At 38.8% G+C, this 20,186-nt stretch overlaps 1 protein-coding gene and 1 long non-coding RNA gene across 46 annotated transcripts in view; both read left to right on the forward strand.

Annotated features, from left to right (window-relative positions):
- shot (dystonin-like protein short stop) overlaps positions 1 to 20,186 on the forward strand; it is an 84,802-nt gene that overhangs the window by 23,929 nt on the left and 40,687 nt on the right. For 19 of the 44 annotated variants that reach the window (XR_011417842.1, XM_070212735.1, XM_070212729.1 and 16 more), the window contains exons 2-8: positions 1,712 to 2,396; positions 5,830 to 5,891; positions 6,008 to 6,025; positions 6,102 to 6,161; positions 6,467 to 6,556; positions 6,648 to 6,818; positions 19,898 to 20,177. Coding sequence is in view for 43 of the 44 variants with exons in the window: in XM_070212735.1 (XP_070068836.1) it covers positions 1,898 to 2,396; positions 5,830 to 5,891; positions 6,008 to 6,025; positions 6,102 to 6,161; positions 6,467 to 6,556; positions 6,648 to 6,818; positions 19,898 to 20,177 (1,180 nt within the window). In the remaining variant the exon portion in view is untranslated. Of the gene's footprint in view, positions 1 to 1,711; positions 2,397 to 5,829; positions 5,892 to 6,007; positions 6,026 to 6,101; positions 6,162 to 6,466; positions 6,557 to 6,647; positions 6,819 to 13,132; positions 13,270 to 16,378; positions 17,151 to 19,897; positions 20,178 to 20,186 lie in introns of those variants that run through there. The other 25 variants (XM_070212744.1, XM_070212752.1, XM_070212755.1 and 22 more) reach the window with 10 other exon arrangements.
- Positions 17,410 to 19,213, forward strand: LOC138912408 (uncharacterized). 2 transcript variants are annotated; one of them, XR_011417946.1, is made up of 4 exons: positions 17,410 to 18,108; positions 18,164 to 18,242; positions 18,293 to 18,446; positions 18,923 to 19,213. It is a non-coding gene; the product is annotated as an uncharacterized lncRNA (long non-coding RNA). The 2 variants fall into 2 exon arrangements; XR_011417945.1 differs by having other exon boundaries at positions 17,419 to 18,108; positions 18,293 to 19,043.

Consider the following 20,186-nt stretch of genomic DNA (forward strand, 5'->3'; position numbering starts at 1 on the left):
AACCTAAACCAAAATTCAAGTAAAAGTTCACAAAGACGGCAAGGAAAAATGTTTGTTTGTCATTTAGCTTCGTTACGCCCAGCGTTTGCATAAATAAATTAAAAATTTAAAGCAGACAATGCAAACAAATTTGAAAAAGTTGGCAAACCGAAGTTTTTATACCCTTGGAAACTTTGCAGAAAGGTTTAGCAGTTAATAAATGATAAAAGTTAATCAAATTAAAACTATGTATGTTTATTCAAGTATTAAATTATATAGCTCACCTATGAAGGATTGCATATTAGTTAAAATCATTTCTAGAATATCTAAAAGATAATTTTTAAAATTCTTTAGTCGTAATAGATTTCTTTTGTAACTCTCTCCCTTTATCTTTCAAATGGGATCGCGATTGTTCAACACAAACTTCTGATTAAAATCAAAGTACCCCACTGCAAAAGTAAATAGACTACACAAACTTTGAATGAAAAATGAGTTGGGAGAGCGAAAGAAATTTGTCCGTCCATATCTACATATGACTACGGGTATATATAATTGTATTCGTATCTAATCAGCGACAACCCGTCTCCTGGGCCCGCAGCTGGTTGCGTGTCTAGGCATTTATTTATTTATACTTATTGCGCTTACGGGTCCGAAGCAGAAATACAGCTCCAAGCTGACCTCATGAATTGAATGGAATCACCCACCAAAAGAAAAAAAAAATAACACTAAAATCGAGGCAAAAGTAGAGATTCATTTTTTATTTTGCAAATGAAAGTACACAAAAAAATTGGATCGCAGTTTTGTCATTGTGAAGATTGCAAAAATGAAAGAAGAAAAAAGTGGACACGGAATGAAATGATTTAAGTGCTCGCTTTTACTTGAGCTTTATGTGTGCAGCTGCGTCTGATTTCAGTTTCAATTTATCTTTATAAATTTTAATTTGGCTGCCGGGTCGAAGAGAGCGATGGCAATCGCGATCGCGCCCTTCTCCCATTGTATCTCAGTATCCGTATCTTTTGCTGTATCTGATGGATGGCGTCGCCAGTTCGTTCGCCCCTGGCGACAAATGCACCATGTAAGCTAGTGTATCGTATCTGGTAGATACATTTCGCCCAGCACGTTTTCTTTTGGCCAACGGCCAATTGGAACAAAATGCCGGCAACGAGCAAAAACATAAAGTCAAATACACCAAATACATAAGAACGCTTCTATAATACACAGAAAAAAAAGACTTAAATGGTGGGCGTTTAGGATGTTATTCATTCACAAAATTCAAAATAAAATAGAATCTCGATGTGAGCAGTGGTTATTAAACAACACCAAATATACTGTGAGCGTGCTTAGAAATGTTAGTAAAATATTATAGAAATTGTTAGAAATGTTATTAAAATATTATAGGAAAGGAAAACATTTAAAAAATATCCAAATTCGAATTAAAATCGATCTTGAAAAGTAACAACATTTATTGTGACAAGATGCTATATCTTTCAAATATTTTTTTAACGTGCAGATTGCCGACTTCCTCAACGAGAACTTTTACTTAAATTTAGTTTAGCGCTTAGTACATTCCTTTTTGGTATCTCGCTAATTGCAACTCATTTGCAATTGCTGTTTTCTGATGATTTCACGTTCAAGTACGCGGATCGCAGCGTCTGCAGCTGAATCATCGCAGCTAATTTAGGTGTACAAATAAACAGTCTTTCGTATTTAAATTTGCCAACTCCAACTTCAGGTCCAGCCAACCGAGAGCAATAAAAATAAAAATCACAAAGTGCCATCGCAAAACAAACATAAACTTCGAAACGTGCTAAAAATCGACAAAAACCGAACAAAATTGCAGGGAAAGTTGACGACTGACGACGAGTCCCCAAAAGTGTTTCAAGTGTATCTGAGTCTCTCTTAATGTGCCACCCGCAAGATGACATCGCATTCCTACTATAAAGACCGCCTGGGCTTCGATCCCAATGAGCAGCAGCCGGGCAACAGCAACTCGATGAAGCGGAGCAGCTCTCGTCAGACGACGCACCACCATCAGAGCTACCATCATGCCACCACCAGTAGCAGTCAGTCGCCGGCAAGAATCTCCGTTTCCCCGGGTGGTGCGGGATTATCTGGCAACAATGGGACCCTGGAGTACCAGCAGGTCCAGCGGGAGCAGCGAGATCGGGAGCTGTACAGCAACAGCAACAACAGTCATCACCACCAGCAGCAGCAGCACCACCACCACCATCGCCACTCGGCGACGGGCAGCGCATCCTCGCCGCTCTACGAGACCACCAATAGTCCGGCTGCCCCCAAAAAGGCCAAGCACTCATCCACCCAGGCACAGCCGCAGGGTGGCTACGAGGATGCCCTCACCCAGTTTAAAGGTAGCATGTCCATTTGGGATCATTTTATAGAAGATTGGGACATAATGCGTAAGTGGGAAATAGGATTTCTTCGATTCCTTTGTGGCATGTGTTGCGTTCCAGTTCTTGTTGATGTTTCCCCCTCTTAAAAACAACAAAGATTTATTAATTGCCCCAGCGGAAATCATTTGCATTTCAAGTTCGCTTCGTTTGTATCTTGTTTGTATGAATTTCAATTATGAATCCGTCGCGGTTTCATATATTTTTCTAAGCTTAACTAACCAGAAAACATGTTTCCCAAACGACTACATATGACGGAAGCCAAGCTTGAGAGCAAATTATAAAGGGTCAAGGTTAGGACCCTCTTTAAATGCTAGCTCACAGTCCACAGAAGTTTTAGGCAAATACTTGAGCTTAGTGTTCCCCAACTGGTTTAAAGCTTTTCGGGCGGAATTTATGCAAAACCCCATGGAATGTGAAATAGATCTCGAAGAACAAACAAATTTAAGCTATAACGAATAAATTACCTCACTTTTTTGCAATGCATTTTATATCTTCTGCGGACTTTTCAAGGCCTTATCGGGTGTTATAAATATATTACAAATTCCGACAATCACTAAATATAAAATGTTGACACTTCTTGGGCAAATACAAATACATTCGGACACCATTAGTCGCACCTTTCTTGGCACATCATATATGGCGATCAAATAAAAGGGTGCCAGCTCGACCTTGAATTTAATAAGAGGAAGATAACCCATAGAGGGGCGTTAGTTTAGGGATCGATGCAGTTGATATAACCCCTCTGTTCTGGGTAAACCTGATTTCGAGCATTCCGACACCGAAAAACTGTGCTGGCAAATTAACAAACTTTCGACTGGCTTCAGAATTCCACGAATTTCAAAGTGAACTCATTTGTCCAGTCGACAAAAAAAACGGTTTTATGCTTATTGACTTTTGTAAACATTTATATTAGCTTTTTATGCTGATGGTTATACGTTTTCGATTGCCTGACACTAATTTGCTGGCGCCGTTAGCTGGGAATTTTGTTGATTTGCAGATAAAAGCAAGAAATATTTTACATTCCATTTGAAGTGCATTTTCTTCGTTTATATCTGACAAATGAGTGAATTTCTTATCGCTGATTGCGAACGGTCAAAAAACGATCAAGCAAACGTCCTTCATAAATAATATCAACAAAACGTCTCAATTGGAATATTACCAACTCATTTAATTATTTAGTTTTTTATTTTTTAATATAACTTTATTAGATTATTTGTTGAGTGAACTTTGAAATACTTTCAAGTAACTGCTTTTATATTTGCCAACATCAAACGTCCTTCTAAGGTTAAGTGTGCTAATCAATGACAATGACTAAATGCAAAAATAAACATTAACGAATATCAAATAAGCTTCTTCGAACTCTTCTACAACAACTTAACGAACGTTTAATCGTCGAAAACAAATTCAACTTAGAACGTGACATCATCACGCGCTCTTCAAAATGCCGCATACAGACACACATTCAGATAGTGCTACCCTGTTTCGGTATTTGTGCCGGCCAAGTCGTACACCTTTGCACAATCATTATTTGTGTGAATATTTATGAACTCTTTGTGTGTTGTTCTTGGCTTAGGGGAAGATAAAAATAAGCCCGATTACGAATCGGCTTGTGTTGCATGCAATCGTGCAGAAAGATTTCTGCGGAAAGATCGGCGCCACTCGATGAATGGGAGAGTTTTCAAGAGGTGGAATCTCCGCTTGAATGGAAAATTGCAAACGGATGAGTCATCAGCGATTGAAACAAGTTTATGATCATTTCGCTTCTCCATTTCTCACTCTCTCTGACAGAACTTACCTGTAACTTGAGAGAAGGAAAATTATCGATAGGGTATTTTATGGTTATTCAGGTTCTATCAAAACTTAAAGGAATAACGTCACCCCAAAATACTTGTCTAACTTCTATATCAAGCTTGTCATGCAATTCTACAAAATTTAAAACCGCATCCTATGAATCACTACCTAAATTCTAAATAACAGTTGTTTAAAGTTATCATAAAACATTGTTTTTTATCTTAGTCATACCTTCTGACTAATTGATATTGACATTAAAAAAACAGAAATATCTTGGTACTTAAAACCTTCTACAAAAAATAAAATCCTTGATATCACTTTGATTGAAACAAGAATTTTGTAAGCCCAAAATATTTTAGCGTTCCAGTAATTAGACTTTAAACAGAACACCTTTAAGACGATCCATCACGTATTTCGCAATTAGCTTTGCCTTGACTCTTCTACAAATTGTTTACCAATAAACACGGTTCCTTTGTTGACCATATGTGACTATGTGGGCTAATTTCTGACTCGTTAGACTTTTGGTCGCCTAAAGAGATTAAGTAAATGTACTTATAATGGTATAATAGTAATCCCTTTTCCAAGGGCATTTAACCTTCGTTCTTGATACTTTACAGAGTTTAGGAGAATGAGTAATGTGGAGAGAAGAGAGTTAAACTGGTTGGGATCGTTCAACTATACTCACTTGTTCTCTCTGACTCTTTATACTTTATCTTTTATCGCTTTTGTTTTGCTTTTTAGCTTCTGCTTTGAGTTGCTCGTTATATGACTTGGTTATTTTCTGTTCTACTACGTTTATGGCTTTATACGTTTGGCACTTGAATTTATCGGGTTTATCAGCCAATTTGATACCTCTACAATTGACGTTGAATTTCTGTTTGGCTTTTTTATGAATCTGCAGACTTGCCGATTAGATTGTAATGAAAAAGGGTAGTTAACTTGAAATATTGTCGAGCTCTGCCCCTGCATGGAGTTATCAGCGTGCAGAAAACTTTACTAATTGCCACACAAAATGTTTAACAACTTGGAAATGCTTAATTTTTGTGCCGAAAGTTGGGGCTACATGACCATTAGCTTATCTGTAGATGGGTTATTCCCACCAGCACACACACACGTCATTTGTCAGACCAACAAATCAAAGCTGAAGCTACCCAACTCCCGCCCACCCGTTTCTTATCGATTTTCGTATATATCAGGCCAAAGAAAAACATTGACCAAAGTTTGCAGAGGCCCTGAACGGAAATATAGATAGGGTGAAAAAGAGGGGTAAGGTAAATAGGGAAATCACACACGCACAGTTCAAACTCTAATAAACCATTAATTAGCAACAGTTGGAACATTTGTTCAAACAAGTTAATTAAAGCCCTAACAGATTATTCAACGCCCGCACTTGAGTTGTTAAAAAAAGCACAAACAAAAAATACTGAAATAATCTTTGCCGTAAATTAATAACTTTGATTGTGGGCGTTAAAATTTTGAGTATTTTACATAAACTATTCATTTCTCAATCAACGATGACGCCATTCAAGATGGTTCTTCTTTCGGCACAAACTTCCCAAGCATTGCATGATTTTTGACTACTAACCAAAATCAAGTTTATCAAGAAATACTAATATGTGATCTCTTTCTTACTAATTTCCCCATTTAGACGAACGCGATGCCATTCAGAAGAAGACTTTCACAAAATGGGTTAACAAACATCTGAAAAAGGTGAGTTAATGATCGACCTTAAAAGGCGTCCTACAAACATAAAACTCAGATCTTTGTGAAACCTACTGATTTCCCTTAAAAATGCCAAATTTATTCCCTTTTCCCCCCACATGCAGCATTGGAAGTATGCTAAGGTATTAACCAGTAATCATTTTAAACGTATATTCATTTTTTTACAAAGATTTAAACTGATTTTCCTGCGATTTTCAGACCTATACTATGCTACATGTTTGTGTAACCACAAATGGCATACCCTGTTGTTCTCAGTCTGTAAGTCTAAAGCTAAACGAAAATATTTCTTGATGTTGTCTTTTTGATTTGCTATTCCCCCTTGCAGAAAGTACTATTATTTATTTAAATTTTATTTATACCTGCAAGGGATTATAAACTTATCGTTGATGTTGTTTTCTTGGATTTTTATTTGCTGCTGCTTATCCAAAATGTTTTCCTTGCGATTTTGATCCCAGCAATTTTGAGTTGTTTTGTTTGCATGTCTTTTTCTTTGGGTTACTCTCTAATTTATTTGAATTCACCTTTTACAACTACTATTTGGCAACCGCCTCCCCCACCTGCAGGCCAATCGTCGTGTGGTGGACTTGTTCGAAGATCTGCGCGATGGTCACAATTTACTTTCACTCCTGGAGGTGCTATCTGGCGAACACCTGGTAAGCAGCGTTATTCAATTGATTTCTTGGCATTTCTGTCACGCTCTCGCCAACGTTTATTGACTTGTACTTTTTCACCTTTTATTTTTAGCCACGCGAGAAGGGTAAAATGCGTTTCCATATGCTGCAGAATGCACAAATGGCTCTAGACTTTTTGCGCTACAAGAAGATCAAACTGGTCAACATACGCGCCGAGGATATTGTGGACGGCAATCCAAAGTTGACCCTGGGCCTGATCTGGACCATTATATTGCACTTCCAGGTGAGTTGTCGAATCTATATACCTATATATTTTCATTGATTGAGCAATTGGAGCAAAACTGTGGGCGCGCTGCTACGGTGGGCAGCGATTCAAAGTCAGCGAGACAGCTAAAACGCCCACGAACCGAACTGAAGGTGACCCCCCGGTCTAGAGTTTGTTTTCATTTGGGCGTTTGGATCGTTTGGATAGATTCATTGAGCCGACTTGGCAGCAGCCCACACATCAACCAGATAGCTACAGTCTTGACACGCTACGATCTACGCGCGCGATCCACCTAAAAAATATCTGTGTGTTTTTTTTTGGCGAACGCGGCCCAGCCTTTTAAGGCAACCCGATTGCCTTCTCTTTGCCGCCGCCGCCGACTGACACACATAACGATGCTGCTGCTGTTGCTACAGTTCGTCAGCAGCAAGGCCGTGAGTTGGCTTTTGAAGTTGGATGAGGGGAGGTTACAGGGGGAAGTTGGAGTGGTTTTGGCCACCTACACAACAAATGGCAGCATGGCAAGAAGAAGCAATGCGTTGAGATGCAGTTTGAAACAAAGCACAACAAGAAATTGAAAACAAGTGCGTTTTTTACGAGGTTTTTTTATGATCGTGAATCAATATATTTCCTCATAAAAATATTTCAAATATCAATTGGGGATCTATTGCATAATATTCCCTCATAAAAAGGAGAAAATATCAATGATGCAAACGATAAAAGATTTATCAAAATAAAATTATGCTACTGATTTGCTCATTCCATAAAATAAGATGATTTTGTAAAGTGGTTATAAAAATACGTATTTAAAAAAAAATAGATGATATGATATGTCTAATCATATACAAAAATTTAAGATGTTTTTGGTAAACAACTTTTTTTAATACAAAAATTCAAGATGTTTTTAATAAACAACTTCATCTAAACAATTATGACACATCTGTATGAATTTTTAGAAATTAAAAACAACCAATTATGAATTTTCACTTATTTTACGAGTCATAAAATAATATAAATAACACGAGATGACTTTGTGAAACGAATATTAATACTAGAAAACCCCAATCAAATGTTTTTCGACACTGACTCATCGGTGAGATACATTTCCGCAGTATGTGTGTCAACTGGCTGCAATACAAAACTTGGATATTTCGTAACTGGCGACGAACGCAGATACATTTTTCAAGTCGTCGTTGTTGGATTTTTTCGATGTAGCTGCGGCTTGGCTTCGACTTGATCGATGGCGCGCATAAATGCTCAATGATGCTGCCAGTTGAGCGACCATGAGGCAACAGCAACTGGCAACAGCAGCAGCAACATCAACATCAACACGCAACTCTGAGGCTGCCAAATGGCGTTCATTCAATTGAGGCGAACGAATTGTAAATCACTTGACAATGTGAAACTCAATCGCGCGTCATTTACTGTTTACTGTTTTCTGTCTTATTCATTATTTCTTGTCTGCCTGCCGCCGCCAAGGATTTATGTATATTGTCGGTGCTGTCGCGGGTGTCTCATGTCTGATGTCATTCGAACTGGCTCGCAACAAAATATGCTAATTCAATACGTTCGACTTAAAAGGATATTTCTTGTTTTGCATACCAAATGATTTGCCTTACAGCGTTCTCGGTCTCATTTAATTTTAAGTTATCCAAATCTCAATCCAAATCGCAATCGACATCTTGCAATTATGACATAATTCCTATTTCCATTCGTGTGCGAAAAGCGAAGCTGTTTTGTATATTCAATTAATGATCGGTGTTTTTGTGGGTCAGCGTCGAGAAAAATATATACCTATTGTTAAAGGCGAACAAAATAATAATAAGCGCCGGAGCAATTTTCTAAACAGCAGCCGCTGGCAGTTTGTAACGCTGCTTAGCTTGTAATTAAGTTATAAATTGTGCAAGCGAATCGATTTGATCTATGAACCACCCTCAACAACAGCAAAAACAATACAATCAATCAGAGACTTTACCTTTACTTGAGACATAAAACCTGTTGAGCTTTATAGTATTTTCTAGTGCTTTACACGTGGTTCCAATGATCTCCGTACATATTAGTGCATATTTATGGCGCTTTTAGCTTAATTATTACAGGTTTTAGCACGCTCTAGTTAGTTTCAAGTAAAAATAAGCCTAAACGATGATCGTTTGGCAATAAATATTAATTATTACAACTTCATTTACGAATATTCACTCAAACATTGAATATTTTTCAACTAATTAAAATATTTATTTTGCTTTAATGAACGAAACTTAGTATTTCAAACTAAATTTGAAAATGGTCGATATTTTCGATATTTTCCCAATATTGATTCGATAATATTTGATTGACGACTCTGTCAAGAAGTTAAGTTGCTGTAAAAGGCTTTTAGCTTATAAACATATTTAAAGGAGTATTTTTTTTATACATCAAATAGTTATTTTTATCCCGCTAACGTTATACGCGATTTACTGCTTTCAAGTACCATTTAGTACACCTCTGGCGCCATTTGGAGAGCCACAAATCTTTGGCTAACCTTGCGGCTGCCACGTAAACTTCCTAAGCCGCTCAATTGCTAAATTTAAATAATAAATTGCCGCGACCCCCAAGGCGACGGTGTGTGCAAAATCGCCGAGATCTGTGTCGAATTGTTCTGACAAACGTTTTCATTATGAGCATCAGATAATTTCCCCAGCAATTTGCCATTTTTCATTGCTCGTTAGTTGTTAGTTGGGTAGTAGGTGCGGATATGTGTGCCGGGCATTTATATTTGGCCAAAATGCCATGACCAATACGAAATGTTTAGTCAGGGCGCCCAGGCATGAAAAAATAACGCCTCGAAAGAAAGCCCAAATACAATAGCTAGAGAGCCACCGAAAACCCAGACATTCTCACGTCATCGTTCGAATTTGAAAAGATTATTATTATTATTTTTTTTGTCTTATTTTTTGAATTTTTGTGTGTGGCATTTGATTTATTATAATACGCCAAGGTATGTGTTACAATAAAGTCAATGCCAGTTGGGGAACAGCAAAAGACAATAACGAGAATTACTTGAAAAAAATCAGGTGGAATAAAGGTGTTTTTTTTTCTTTACTGCCCTGCCCATGACATCAGCAATCCTCGGTTCTTGCCAAACGAAAGACTTCAACGCAGGCGGCGAACTCGAACTCTCGACCAGCTGGCTGTGGAGTGTATCAAATGGCCAAAACAGAATGTTAGCAATACCAACAACAACAACAACAGATGCACTTATTCGTCTTAATTTATGACATTGATGACTGAATTTTTGAATAGCTTTCGTGTGTGGGTTCGATCTCGATCTCGAAATCTATCTATAGCCATCGCAGATAAAAAAACAAACAATGTTTCATTAATAAATCGATAGCTGGCTTTTGGTCAAATAAGGAAACAAGCTGCCTTTCGGCCTCTCTCTTTCTAATTATTAATCGCCATCTCTTTCTGTTTGGTATGCAAATGTCAAGAGAGCTGTCTAGAATAGTTGTTTGCACTCGAGAAGCGTTTACCAGTGTAAGTTTGTTCAAATGACTTGTAATTAATTTGAAATCTTACCGCTGTATAAATTTCAAGTGTATATATTGAATTACAAGCGGCTAGGTAAATTATTTGATTTGCCAATGATGATGAGCCCACGCGGTGATATCCCTAGGAATGTCAGACGTATTTGGTGCGACACCTACACCTCACTACTCACCCACAAGTTCCGTTCGGGGTTTAGGGTAATAACTAGAACATGGAGGTGCACAGAGAAGAAAATGTTAATATTTCTATAAATAAATGTGATATGGATATATCGATGTATAGAACCACTGATTCAGCTGAGGAATAGATAGAATATTACTATCTATATTTTCTGTGTATGGTGTTAACCAAGGGGATGGAAAATTAGCTACTGATTCCGCTTTGTTTTCCCACCACAAACAACACATTTCAAGTGCAAAACACTGCTCAAATTACGAATAGTGCCAAACATAAGCCGCATTTGTTTACTGGGTTGCATCATATCAGTATTAATAAGCATATGCCCAATACGAGTACTTACCCGTAAATGCCACCCCACTCCCCGCACTGCATTCCTGCAGCGGCTAATTAGATTTGCAATTCAGTTGGACAGTTCAGTTTCAGAGGCTCGGGGAACTCAAGGTGTGGGGTCTACCTGGTCTACCTGTATTGACTATAGCCATTCGAGAGTGTGTGTGAATCGAAAAACAACTGACAGCAGTTAAGAGTATTTATTACCCATACATAAATATGGCCAGCAAATATGCCGGCCCAACAGCTGTAGTAGTCACAGTCCGCAGTCACTGCCTTTTACTCCATATAGGGCATCGCCATGGGGGACTTAAGGCATGTAACATGCTAATTAACCCATGTTGGCAGTACGCGAGCGAGTGTGTCGAGTGTTTGTATCTTGAGCACACACGAAATAAAGGCACTTCCGTCTGGTTAGCTCAGCCTCGCTTATGGATTTCGACACCCACTTGAATCCGTTGGACTTTCTAAGTGCAAGATTATTGCAATAGTTCTGAGTTACCATATTTGGTCGGAGATTGATGGGGGAAATGCATGCAACGTGTCGGTGATTGCTGCTAATTTGCATTAATTATAAATTATTGCTTCCCTTTTCTTCGGGCTTAGAAAAGCATACACTTTGGAAATAAATGTATGTAATTTTATAAAATTGTGTAATATTTAAAAAGTTTCTACATTTGCAATTAATGATATTACATTTTTTTATTTAAATGGAAAATAATTGTTTACACTTGAACTGATTTAATTTGCTTAAAAACAACTAGGGCCACAATCTTCAAATTTTCTCCAAGGGATTTCTTTCCCTACCTTTTGCTTATTTCTGATTTCCATTTTCCATTTGCTGTGAGTTAAACCTGTTAACATCATTGGTCATTTCTGTTTTGCCGGGTTTTTGGGTCACTCTGCAATGTAATGAGTTGGTCGTGATGTGTTATGAGATTTAATTTCAAACTGCGAAGACCCAAAAATACCATGGGGTCATAGTAAATCGCTGTTTTCTTCGGTCTCTTACTATTTTTAGTCTGTTAAGTTTTTAATCAAAACTCGTTGTTCACAATCCACTACCGTCTTTCGTCTACTTCTTCATTTATATTTTGCCTTTTGCGTTGTTCTTTTCCATAATCAAGTTCTCCGTCTTTTTTTCATTATTATAATTATTCTTTGGCTTGGTGTTCTTGTACTTTTGAGTACCTGGAATGACGTATTACCTACCGTGTTTGGGGCTGCTGAACCACTGAATGAGTGGCGGCTACCACAACAAAATTGCGAAAGAGAGAGGGATAACTCGAGCCGGTGTTGTGTAACTTACCCTCTCTCTTCGTTTCGCCAAGCGCTTTCTTGGGATGGTATTTGAATACCCTTGGGAGGATGATCTAAGCAATGTAATGATGTTCCTTTATATGAACTTAGCAAAGCTTATACAAGACAGGAACCTATTTTCCCATTTATATGTATATTGAACAATATATTTATCTATTTAGATAGAAATGGGAATATCCAAAACTTGCAACTATTTTTTTCAGATCGGAAATAGTAATATGTCGATATAAAAAGTTTGGATTATTATATTTAATAGATAACAAATATTAATTAATTATTTTTCTGAAGTCAAATAATTGAGTCAAGATGGGCCTGGCAAAAGTTTATCTATCATCGTAAACGTTACAAAGAGGGAAAAATATTAATTTTTCATCGTAGGTGTTTCAAATAAAATGGTGACCTAGGAACCTATTGGAATTATGGGCTTGTAAGGGTATTTTTAAGCATCGCTGCCCTTATTATGTTGTTGTTGTTGCTGCTGCGTTACAAATGCGTCGGCGTGGGCGTCTCTGCTGGCGTCGGCGTTCACGTTACCATGGCAGCGGTGGCAAAAAACACAGGTGTTGGTTGCAAATACGTCATCAAAGCGGTCCGCAGTGGTGGCAGAATCAGGTGGAACGGCGGCAGAAGCAGCGACGGCGGCAGCGAAGCCAGCAGGCCATAACGGGGAAGGCAGAAACCGAGGCAGAGGCAGTGCCCCACCGACACAACCACACACGCACAGCTGTCAGCACGATCGCGATTCCATATATTCCATATTATAAAGCCCGACTTTTGACGCCGACGTTGACGTCAACGCCAACGCAGACCGCGATCGCCGTGTGCCAATTCCAATTTGTTTCTGCTTCGCTTCTATTCTTACCTGTTACAAAAAAAAAACAAAGCAGCACGGCGGCGTCGACGCCGGCAGAGGCGTCAACACCTGGCCAAAGCCACACTTTAAGCGTTTTAACTTGGCCCGATCGCTTTTAGTTGTTGTCGAGACGCCGCCGATTCCATTTCACGATCCCTCTCCATAAAATATTCGCTAGTAATCGCATGCGTTCCTCTGGAACCCCGGAATTCCAAAAAACATACGGGAACGCGCTTTAAAACCCCGGAAAATCTCTATAAAGTGTGTGTGTCCAGAAAACTCTATTTAAGCCAAAGTCGCAGCCCCTGCACCCCAAAGTGATTTCAATCAATTAATTCGACTGCCCCATGATGTCAGAATCTTGCATTATAATCGCTCTCGTTTCTGATTTATTAAATGCCGCCAATTTCAATTGATTTCAATCTCTCGCAATTGAGTTCCATTTCAATTATTTTTTATGACGAGTTTATTACCAAAGTGCGGCACGGTTTGTTTCAATTCGTTCGTTTGTTTGCAAACAAAATGCCCCGCGAATGGAGTCAAGTAGCTGTAAAATAATGACGTACACCCCTGCTGATCTCTGGGTCCCCCGATTCCATCTCGTTTCGGACTCGGTTTATTCGACGCTGTTCCACTTCGTAGCGTTCAAAAATGCTTTTTGTGTGTGTGCCTCGTATTTTATTTTGCAATTTTCAACGCTCTCCTCAAGTGGTTTATTATTTGTCCCATTGTCTGAGGATGCTTTATTAATTTCAATTAATGTGCTCACAAATCCCTCAAATCCGAAAATTTTGGGACAGATTTTTAGGGGGTTTCGCAATTGCCAACGATGGTTTATTGTTTGTTTTGTTCAGTTGCGTCCTTAATTAGCATTGATTTATATATCTCATTAGTAACATTAATATTCCTTGTTATTGATTCTGAAATAATATATCACCTATAAATACTCGTTCTCTTAAGCTCTTGTAAAGTGATTTAGTAGATCATATGCCATTTCTTATGTTTTCCTAATTGTATTTGATGTCCCAAAACAAGATAATTTATTAATTAAGCTAGGTTAATATATGTTTGAAGTTTTTCTTTTTGTTGCATTATTAATTGAAGGTTATAGCCCCGAGTTCTAATAATATTGTGAATTAATGTACTTGTCGTTAGGCAATGCAAATTGGCAGGCACCTCTAAAAATCAAGCATCTCCAAACTTTGAACAGTAGCCAAAAAGCCCAAATAGGCAACGACCAGATGGAGCTCTGCCGCCTTTCAAAAGACTCATTGAGAATGTCAAGCCATTAACGCCTCTTAGAGACGCCTCCACAGACACTTTGTTCGAGCTGTTCGGCGGCCCCAGGTATTTTTCTTATTTCTCTATCATTTTTGTTTTTGGCATAATCACATAAAAACAACGCAGATCGTTTATAGTATGCTTAAAACGCTGCAATTAGCATTTTTGGTTGTGTGGGGATGTGAATGGATATGTGTATTTGTTTGTCACGGTGCTGCGCAGGCGTAAAACGCAGCTTCAACCTCCAGTTAAAGTCCGAGCTCCATTACCAATGCAAAACAAACATTTGTCGTGCTTTTCGTTGGGTGGGCGGTTCTTTTGGTCAAGCCAACTGTTTTATATTGATCTTGAGCCAAATAGATCAATCTAGAGATTTCTATTACAAGTTGAGGTGTAACCAGTTTGTCTATTAATTATATAGGGACAAGAAAATATTTGAAAGCTTTCGCTGACTTCCTGTTTACTTTCTGCCCTTAAGTGAGCTGAGTGCATTTTCCAATTCTCTGTTCCATTGTTTCATTGTTCCTCTCTAAATTTATCACACTTGCAAATGATTTGCCCCTTCACTTAATGAGCTACTGATGTTTGTTTTGATTATATTGACTTTAAATATTAGCTATACATATTTTGTTTTTTTTTAACCCTATAACGTCAGATTAAAAAGACATTCCTTTTCCACTTCCGTAGCATTTTTATACCCGTTACTCCTAGAGTAAAAGGGTATACTAGATTCGTGCAAAAGTATGTAACAGCTAGAAGGAAGCGTTTCCGACCCCATAAAGTATATATATTCTTGATCAGGGTCACTAGCCGAGTCGATCTAGCCATGTCCGTCTGTCCGTCTGTCCGTCTGTCCGTCTGTCCGTCTGTCCGTCTGTATGAACGCTGAGATCTCAGAAACTACAAAAGCTAGAAGGTTGAGATTTCCCACACATATTCTTTGGCTTCCTACGCAGCGCAAGTTTATTTTAGCCGAGCGCCACGCCCCCTCTAACGCCCACAATCGCCCACTAACGATTTTAAAATGGGTCCTGCGCCCACATCTTTAAAGATTTCCGAGAAGTATAAATGCAATTTTGTTGTGTATATTTATACCTATCGAAATGTAGAAGACATTTTTCAAATCGGACCATTCATTAAAAAGTTATACGCTTTATAAATTATCAACATATATCTATCTCCCTCGCACTCCCTTTAGCTGAGTTACGATTATTAGTCGGGACACCAACCCGACACAGCGTTCGCACTCCCTGTAGCTGAGTGACGGGTATTAGATAGTCGGGACACCAACCCGACTATAGCGTTCTCTCTTGTATAATTTTTATTTTGAGCAAATACTTTTCTCAGTATTAGCTATGCTTCAATCGTATGGTTACTTTATCTCGATATTGTTCTTCACTTCATAATTTCTGGGTATATGGGGTTTTTTGATTTCTGTTCCCTTGCGATAACATTCTTCTTTAAATATTGATTTCCAGGAATTAGGGATTCAAAAGCATGAACAATTTAAATTGTTTAGCTATAATTTCAATTAATATTTTTCATTCTTTCATTCACTTCCAAATGTGAAAATAAGCCCTAAAACAAACGGTATTCCCTGTTTCACTACCATATCGTTCCTCTCTCCATTTTCCTATGCAAAATAGGCTTGCGTGTTCCGAAACTAATGAATCTCTGCCCATGAATCAGCGGTGTAAATTAACTTTTTGCCGCGAATATGTGTGTACTTTTTGCAAAAAAAAAAAAAAAAAAAACAAACAGAAAAAAATGACGGCAGGAAAAGAAGCAACAAATAGCGCCAAGAGCAAGACAGACAGACAGTTGGGATAATTATGTGTACGTACAACACAATAAATAATTCGCAACAACAATGGGCCCCTCCATATGCTTCACTCCACTTTGGCTCCGTTCGGTTAATTTTACCCCGCTTCAGTTCTCGATGGGGTTTCTGACAAAGTCTAGGGCAATGCCACATAGAACAAGACATCCGGTGCCGGTTTGGGATTCGACTTTGGCTTTCGGTTTGGCTTAATTAAACTCAAATTGTGAGGACCGGCAAATAATTAAGCTTATTTTGAAAATCACGCAGATTTACGAAAATCGGTGTAAAAGCAAAAGCGGCAAAACGAAAAGATTTTCCTACGAACCCAAAAACGAAACGAAAGAAAGTGAAACAAACGAAACTAACGATAACGCAGCGATAACTGCGATAGCAGTCCGATTACTGCGATAACATGCACTCCAGCTCGCAATCGACGCTGAAGCGCACGCAACAACTTGTGCGGCAAACGAATGGCGGCAGGGGCGATGTCCTGAGCAGCGGATCCGAAGTGGTCCACTCCTCCCGAGGACCGGCGATTACCACCAATATCGATGACTCCAGCTTGCGTTATCGCCATGAGACGAAAAGGGAGCGCACTGTGGAAGCGGTGATCACGGATTATCCAGGGGTATCTCCCCTGGGAAGCGTTCCCCATGAACGAACCAACTTTGAGCGCACAGTGACCTTCCAAGATCCCGCTGGCAATTCGCGTCGTGTCTCTGAGACTCGGGCATTGGTCCCGGCGAGTGGAAGTACTTCTTCCTCCGCCCATTACCAACAGGTGACGCGGAATAAACGCATTTCCACCGAGGTGTTGGGCTCCAGTGTGGAGAGCACGAAGACATCGCAAAGGGCTCCAAACGGCCATCGACGTGTTACCACGCATATTGTCCGCAAAGTGACCACTTTGAGTCGGGCGGAGGAGAATGCTCAGCCCGCCGAGGATTTGTTGCCTCCAGCGAAAATGATTCGCAGCTCGGAGTTGGAGTACCGTCGTGCCCTGCCGCCTGCTATAGAGTCGTCCACGCAGCGCAGAGAGGTAAAGAGAAGGGGCTCTGAAGTATGGATATCAAGAATGTAGACCACTAGATCAATCGCCCACTAACGATTTTAAAATGTGTGCTGCGCGCACATCTTTAAAGATTTCCGAGAAGTATAAATGCAATGTTGTTGTGTATATTTATACCAGTGGTGGCCAGCAGAAGCAGCACACATACAATAAAAGAATGCATTGCTTTTGTGTGAGTGCGAGCATGCACGAATTTGCCTGTGTGCGTGACGTTTTTCATCCCTGTAGTTCTCAAGGGGGCCGGTGGCACTTTCGGGGTAGAAAAGGGATCGACCACCCAGTGGTCCCTTAAGGGTCAATAGGTGGCGTGTGTATTTTTTACAAGAGCAAAAGAGTTATCGGAGAGTGAACACTTCTATGTGAACACTTCTATATGAGTTAAAAAAATTGTAAAATGAAATTTTTGACAAGTTTATAATGATTTTAATAACGAATACAACTTTATTTTGTTTATATAAAAAACAAATTTAAAAAAAGTTAAAATAATAAAATAAAAACTTAATAATGAGATAAAATAAAATAATAAATGATAGAATTTTATTTCTTTTTATATTATTTATATTTAATAATGAGCAATTTAGCTGCAGCAATATTTTTAACAATAGCGGTGGTTCAGTAGCAAAACGTTTTCTTTCCTTCCATAACAAGCGGATTTTATTGGTGCTTAGATATATAAAATAAATATATAAGTACCTAATTTTATATACATAGAACTAAACAAAAATAATATTAGCGAATGTTTTTATTGCCATCGATTATACGATATCGGTAGTCGCAATATTAATCGTAACGGATTGCCATAACTACCAAACCCCGCTACCATCACTAACCCAACGTTTGCGCCAAATTTTGTAAACATTGTATTTAATTTGTCTTATTGTACATTTAAAGTGTTATATTTTGTTGTGATCTGAGGTGTCGTCAACAGGTGAGTAACACCATGAGTTGTGCAAGTGAAATACCTAATAATGTGTGATATTTAGCCATGAACAGCAACAGGCACATTCGTCGATTTGTTAAAGAGGAGAAGGAGAAATAGTGGTGCAAAGGACTCCTACGCAAGTATTTTTTCTTTGATATAAATATTTTAGTGAAATTTTCTTCCTTTTTAGATTAAAGCCATGAGATCGTTGTTGCTGCCAGAAGGGGGTTTAAAAAACTTGCGGAGGGTTCTCACGGATGAGTTTGTTGTGGGATTTAATGTTAAAGGCCTTTCTGGAAAAAAAGCCGTAAACTCCTTTACATATTTCTATGGTGCACTTCACGGTAGGTTATTTTTATAACTGTATTTTTTATAATACACTTAGTTTCTTGATTCAATTTCAATCTATTTACTTAGAATGCCATCTGTCTTTAATCCTATTTCTTTCTGTCTTTTTCTGCTTTTCACTTTTAAAACATGGTTTGATGTAAACAGGCTTGTATAACAAAATCTAAAAATATGTATTTAAACCCATGCAGAGGGAATTATAATTTAGTCCAGAAGTTTGTTACGCAGTAAAGGAGACCTTTTCAAACCTATAAAGTAAATCCATTTAACCATGTCCGTCTGTCTGTCGGTTCAAGTTTCAAAAGCGTGAAATAAGTCTACATTTAACTGTTGGTTATTCTTATTTTATATTTATGCTTTTCTAGTCACAATTTTATTCCTGAAAGCTGCAAGGGTATTAAAACTTTGGCTTGCCGAAGTTAGTTTCTGTTCTCATTTTATTTTAAAACACTAAAATCTTATTTTTTTTTAGATATTGTTTCAGAATCTGGTAATGCAGAAATATTGATTCCCAAGGCAATTCAATTGCAAAAGAAACGATTTTTTAAAAATAAATCCAAATCAAATAATAACAACAGGTAGGCACTCAACAAAAACGTGTCAGCAGAGGAATTTGTTCAATAAATATAAATTAAAAAAATAGAAAAATTGTCTACTTATAATACAATAAATTAATTTAACAAAAAGTATTTTTTCTTGGGAAGTTTCATAGCATTCAGCTTTTTTGGTATTGAAAACTCCAACCCCATTTCATACCCCTTTTCGCCACAAAAGGGACCGATAGGTGGTCCCATTTAATACCCCTTTTCGCCACAAAAGGGACCGATAGGTGGTCCGATAGATGGTCCGATAGGTGGCCCCTTTTGTGGCGAAAAGGGGTATAATATGGGACCACCTATCGGTCCCTTTTGTGGCGAAAGGTAATGCAGAACTTCGCCATATGACCACCGCCTAGGACATGCCGTGGTAAAAGTGGATAGAAATTTACATTGCGGGTGGTATGAACGGGAGTTAGTCCCAAGCCCCCGGTGTATGGCGATTTCGCTAGTTCGGGACCAGTCCCGGCGAACTACAGGGCAGCTTGACAGTGTACATGTGCGCCGAAAGACTGCAGCGCGCTGGCAGAGCAGCGGCAGAGAAATTGCCTATCCCGTGGGCCCTGCGCGCTGCCTCTGCTGGCCACCACTGATTTATACCTATCGAAATGTAGAAGGCATTTTTCAAATCGGACCATTCATTTAAAAGTTATACGCAATTAAAATTGTTTATATATCTATCTCCCTCGCACTCCCTTTAGCTGAGTGACGATTATTAGATAGTCTCTCTTGTCCTTTTAAAATAATTTTAAACAGGCTACCACAGTTTTGCTCTAATCAACAATCAATTTTCGTATCTAATAGATCTTGACCTGTTTATACTTAATTCTAAACTTTATTTCCCATAACAGATCTCCGATATTGTTGTGGGCAAGGAGGACAACGTATCCGCTCGGGAGGCTCTGCTGCGCTGGGCGCGTCGCTCGACTGCTCGGTATCCGGGTGTTCGTGTCAACGACTTCACGTCGTCGTGGCGAGATGGATTGGCTTTCTCGGCGTTGGTGCACCGCAACCGACCGGACTTGCTTGACTGGCGAAAGGCAAGGAACGATCGGCCACGCGAGCGCCTGGAGACGGCCTTCCACATTGTGGAGAAGGAGTACGGGGTGACGCGTCTGCTGGATCCCGAGGGTAAGTCAA

Source organism: Drosophila takahashii, chromosome 2R, assembly GCF_030179915.1.
Source record: "Drosophila takahashii strain IR98-3 E-12201 chromosome 2R, DtakHiC1v2, whole genome shotgun sequence".
NCBI classification, from domain to species: domain Eukaryota; kingdom Metazoa; phylum Arthropoda; class Insecta; order Diptera; family Drosophilidae; genus Drosophila; species Drosophila takahashii.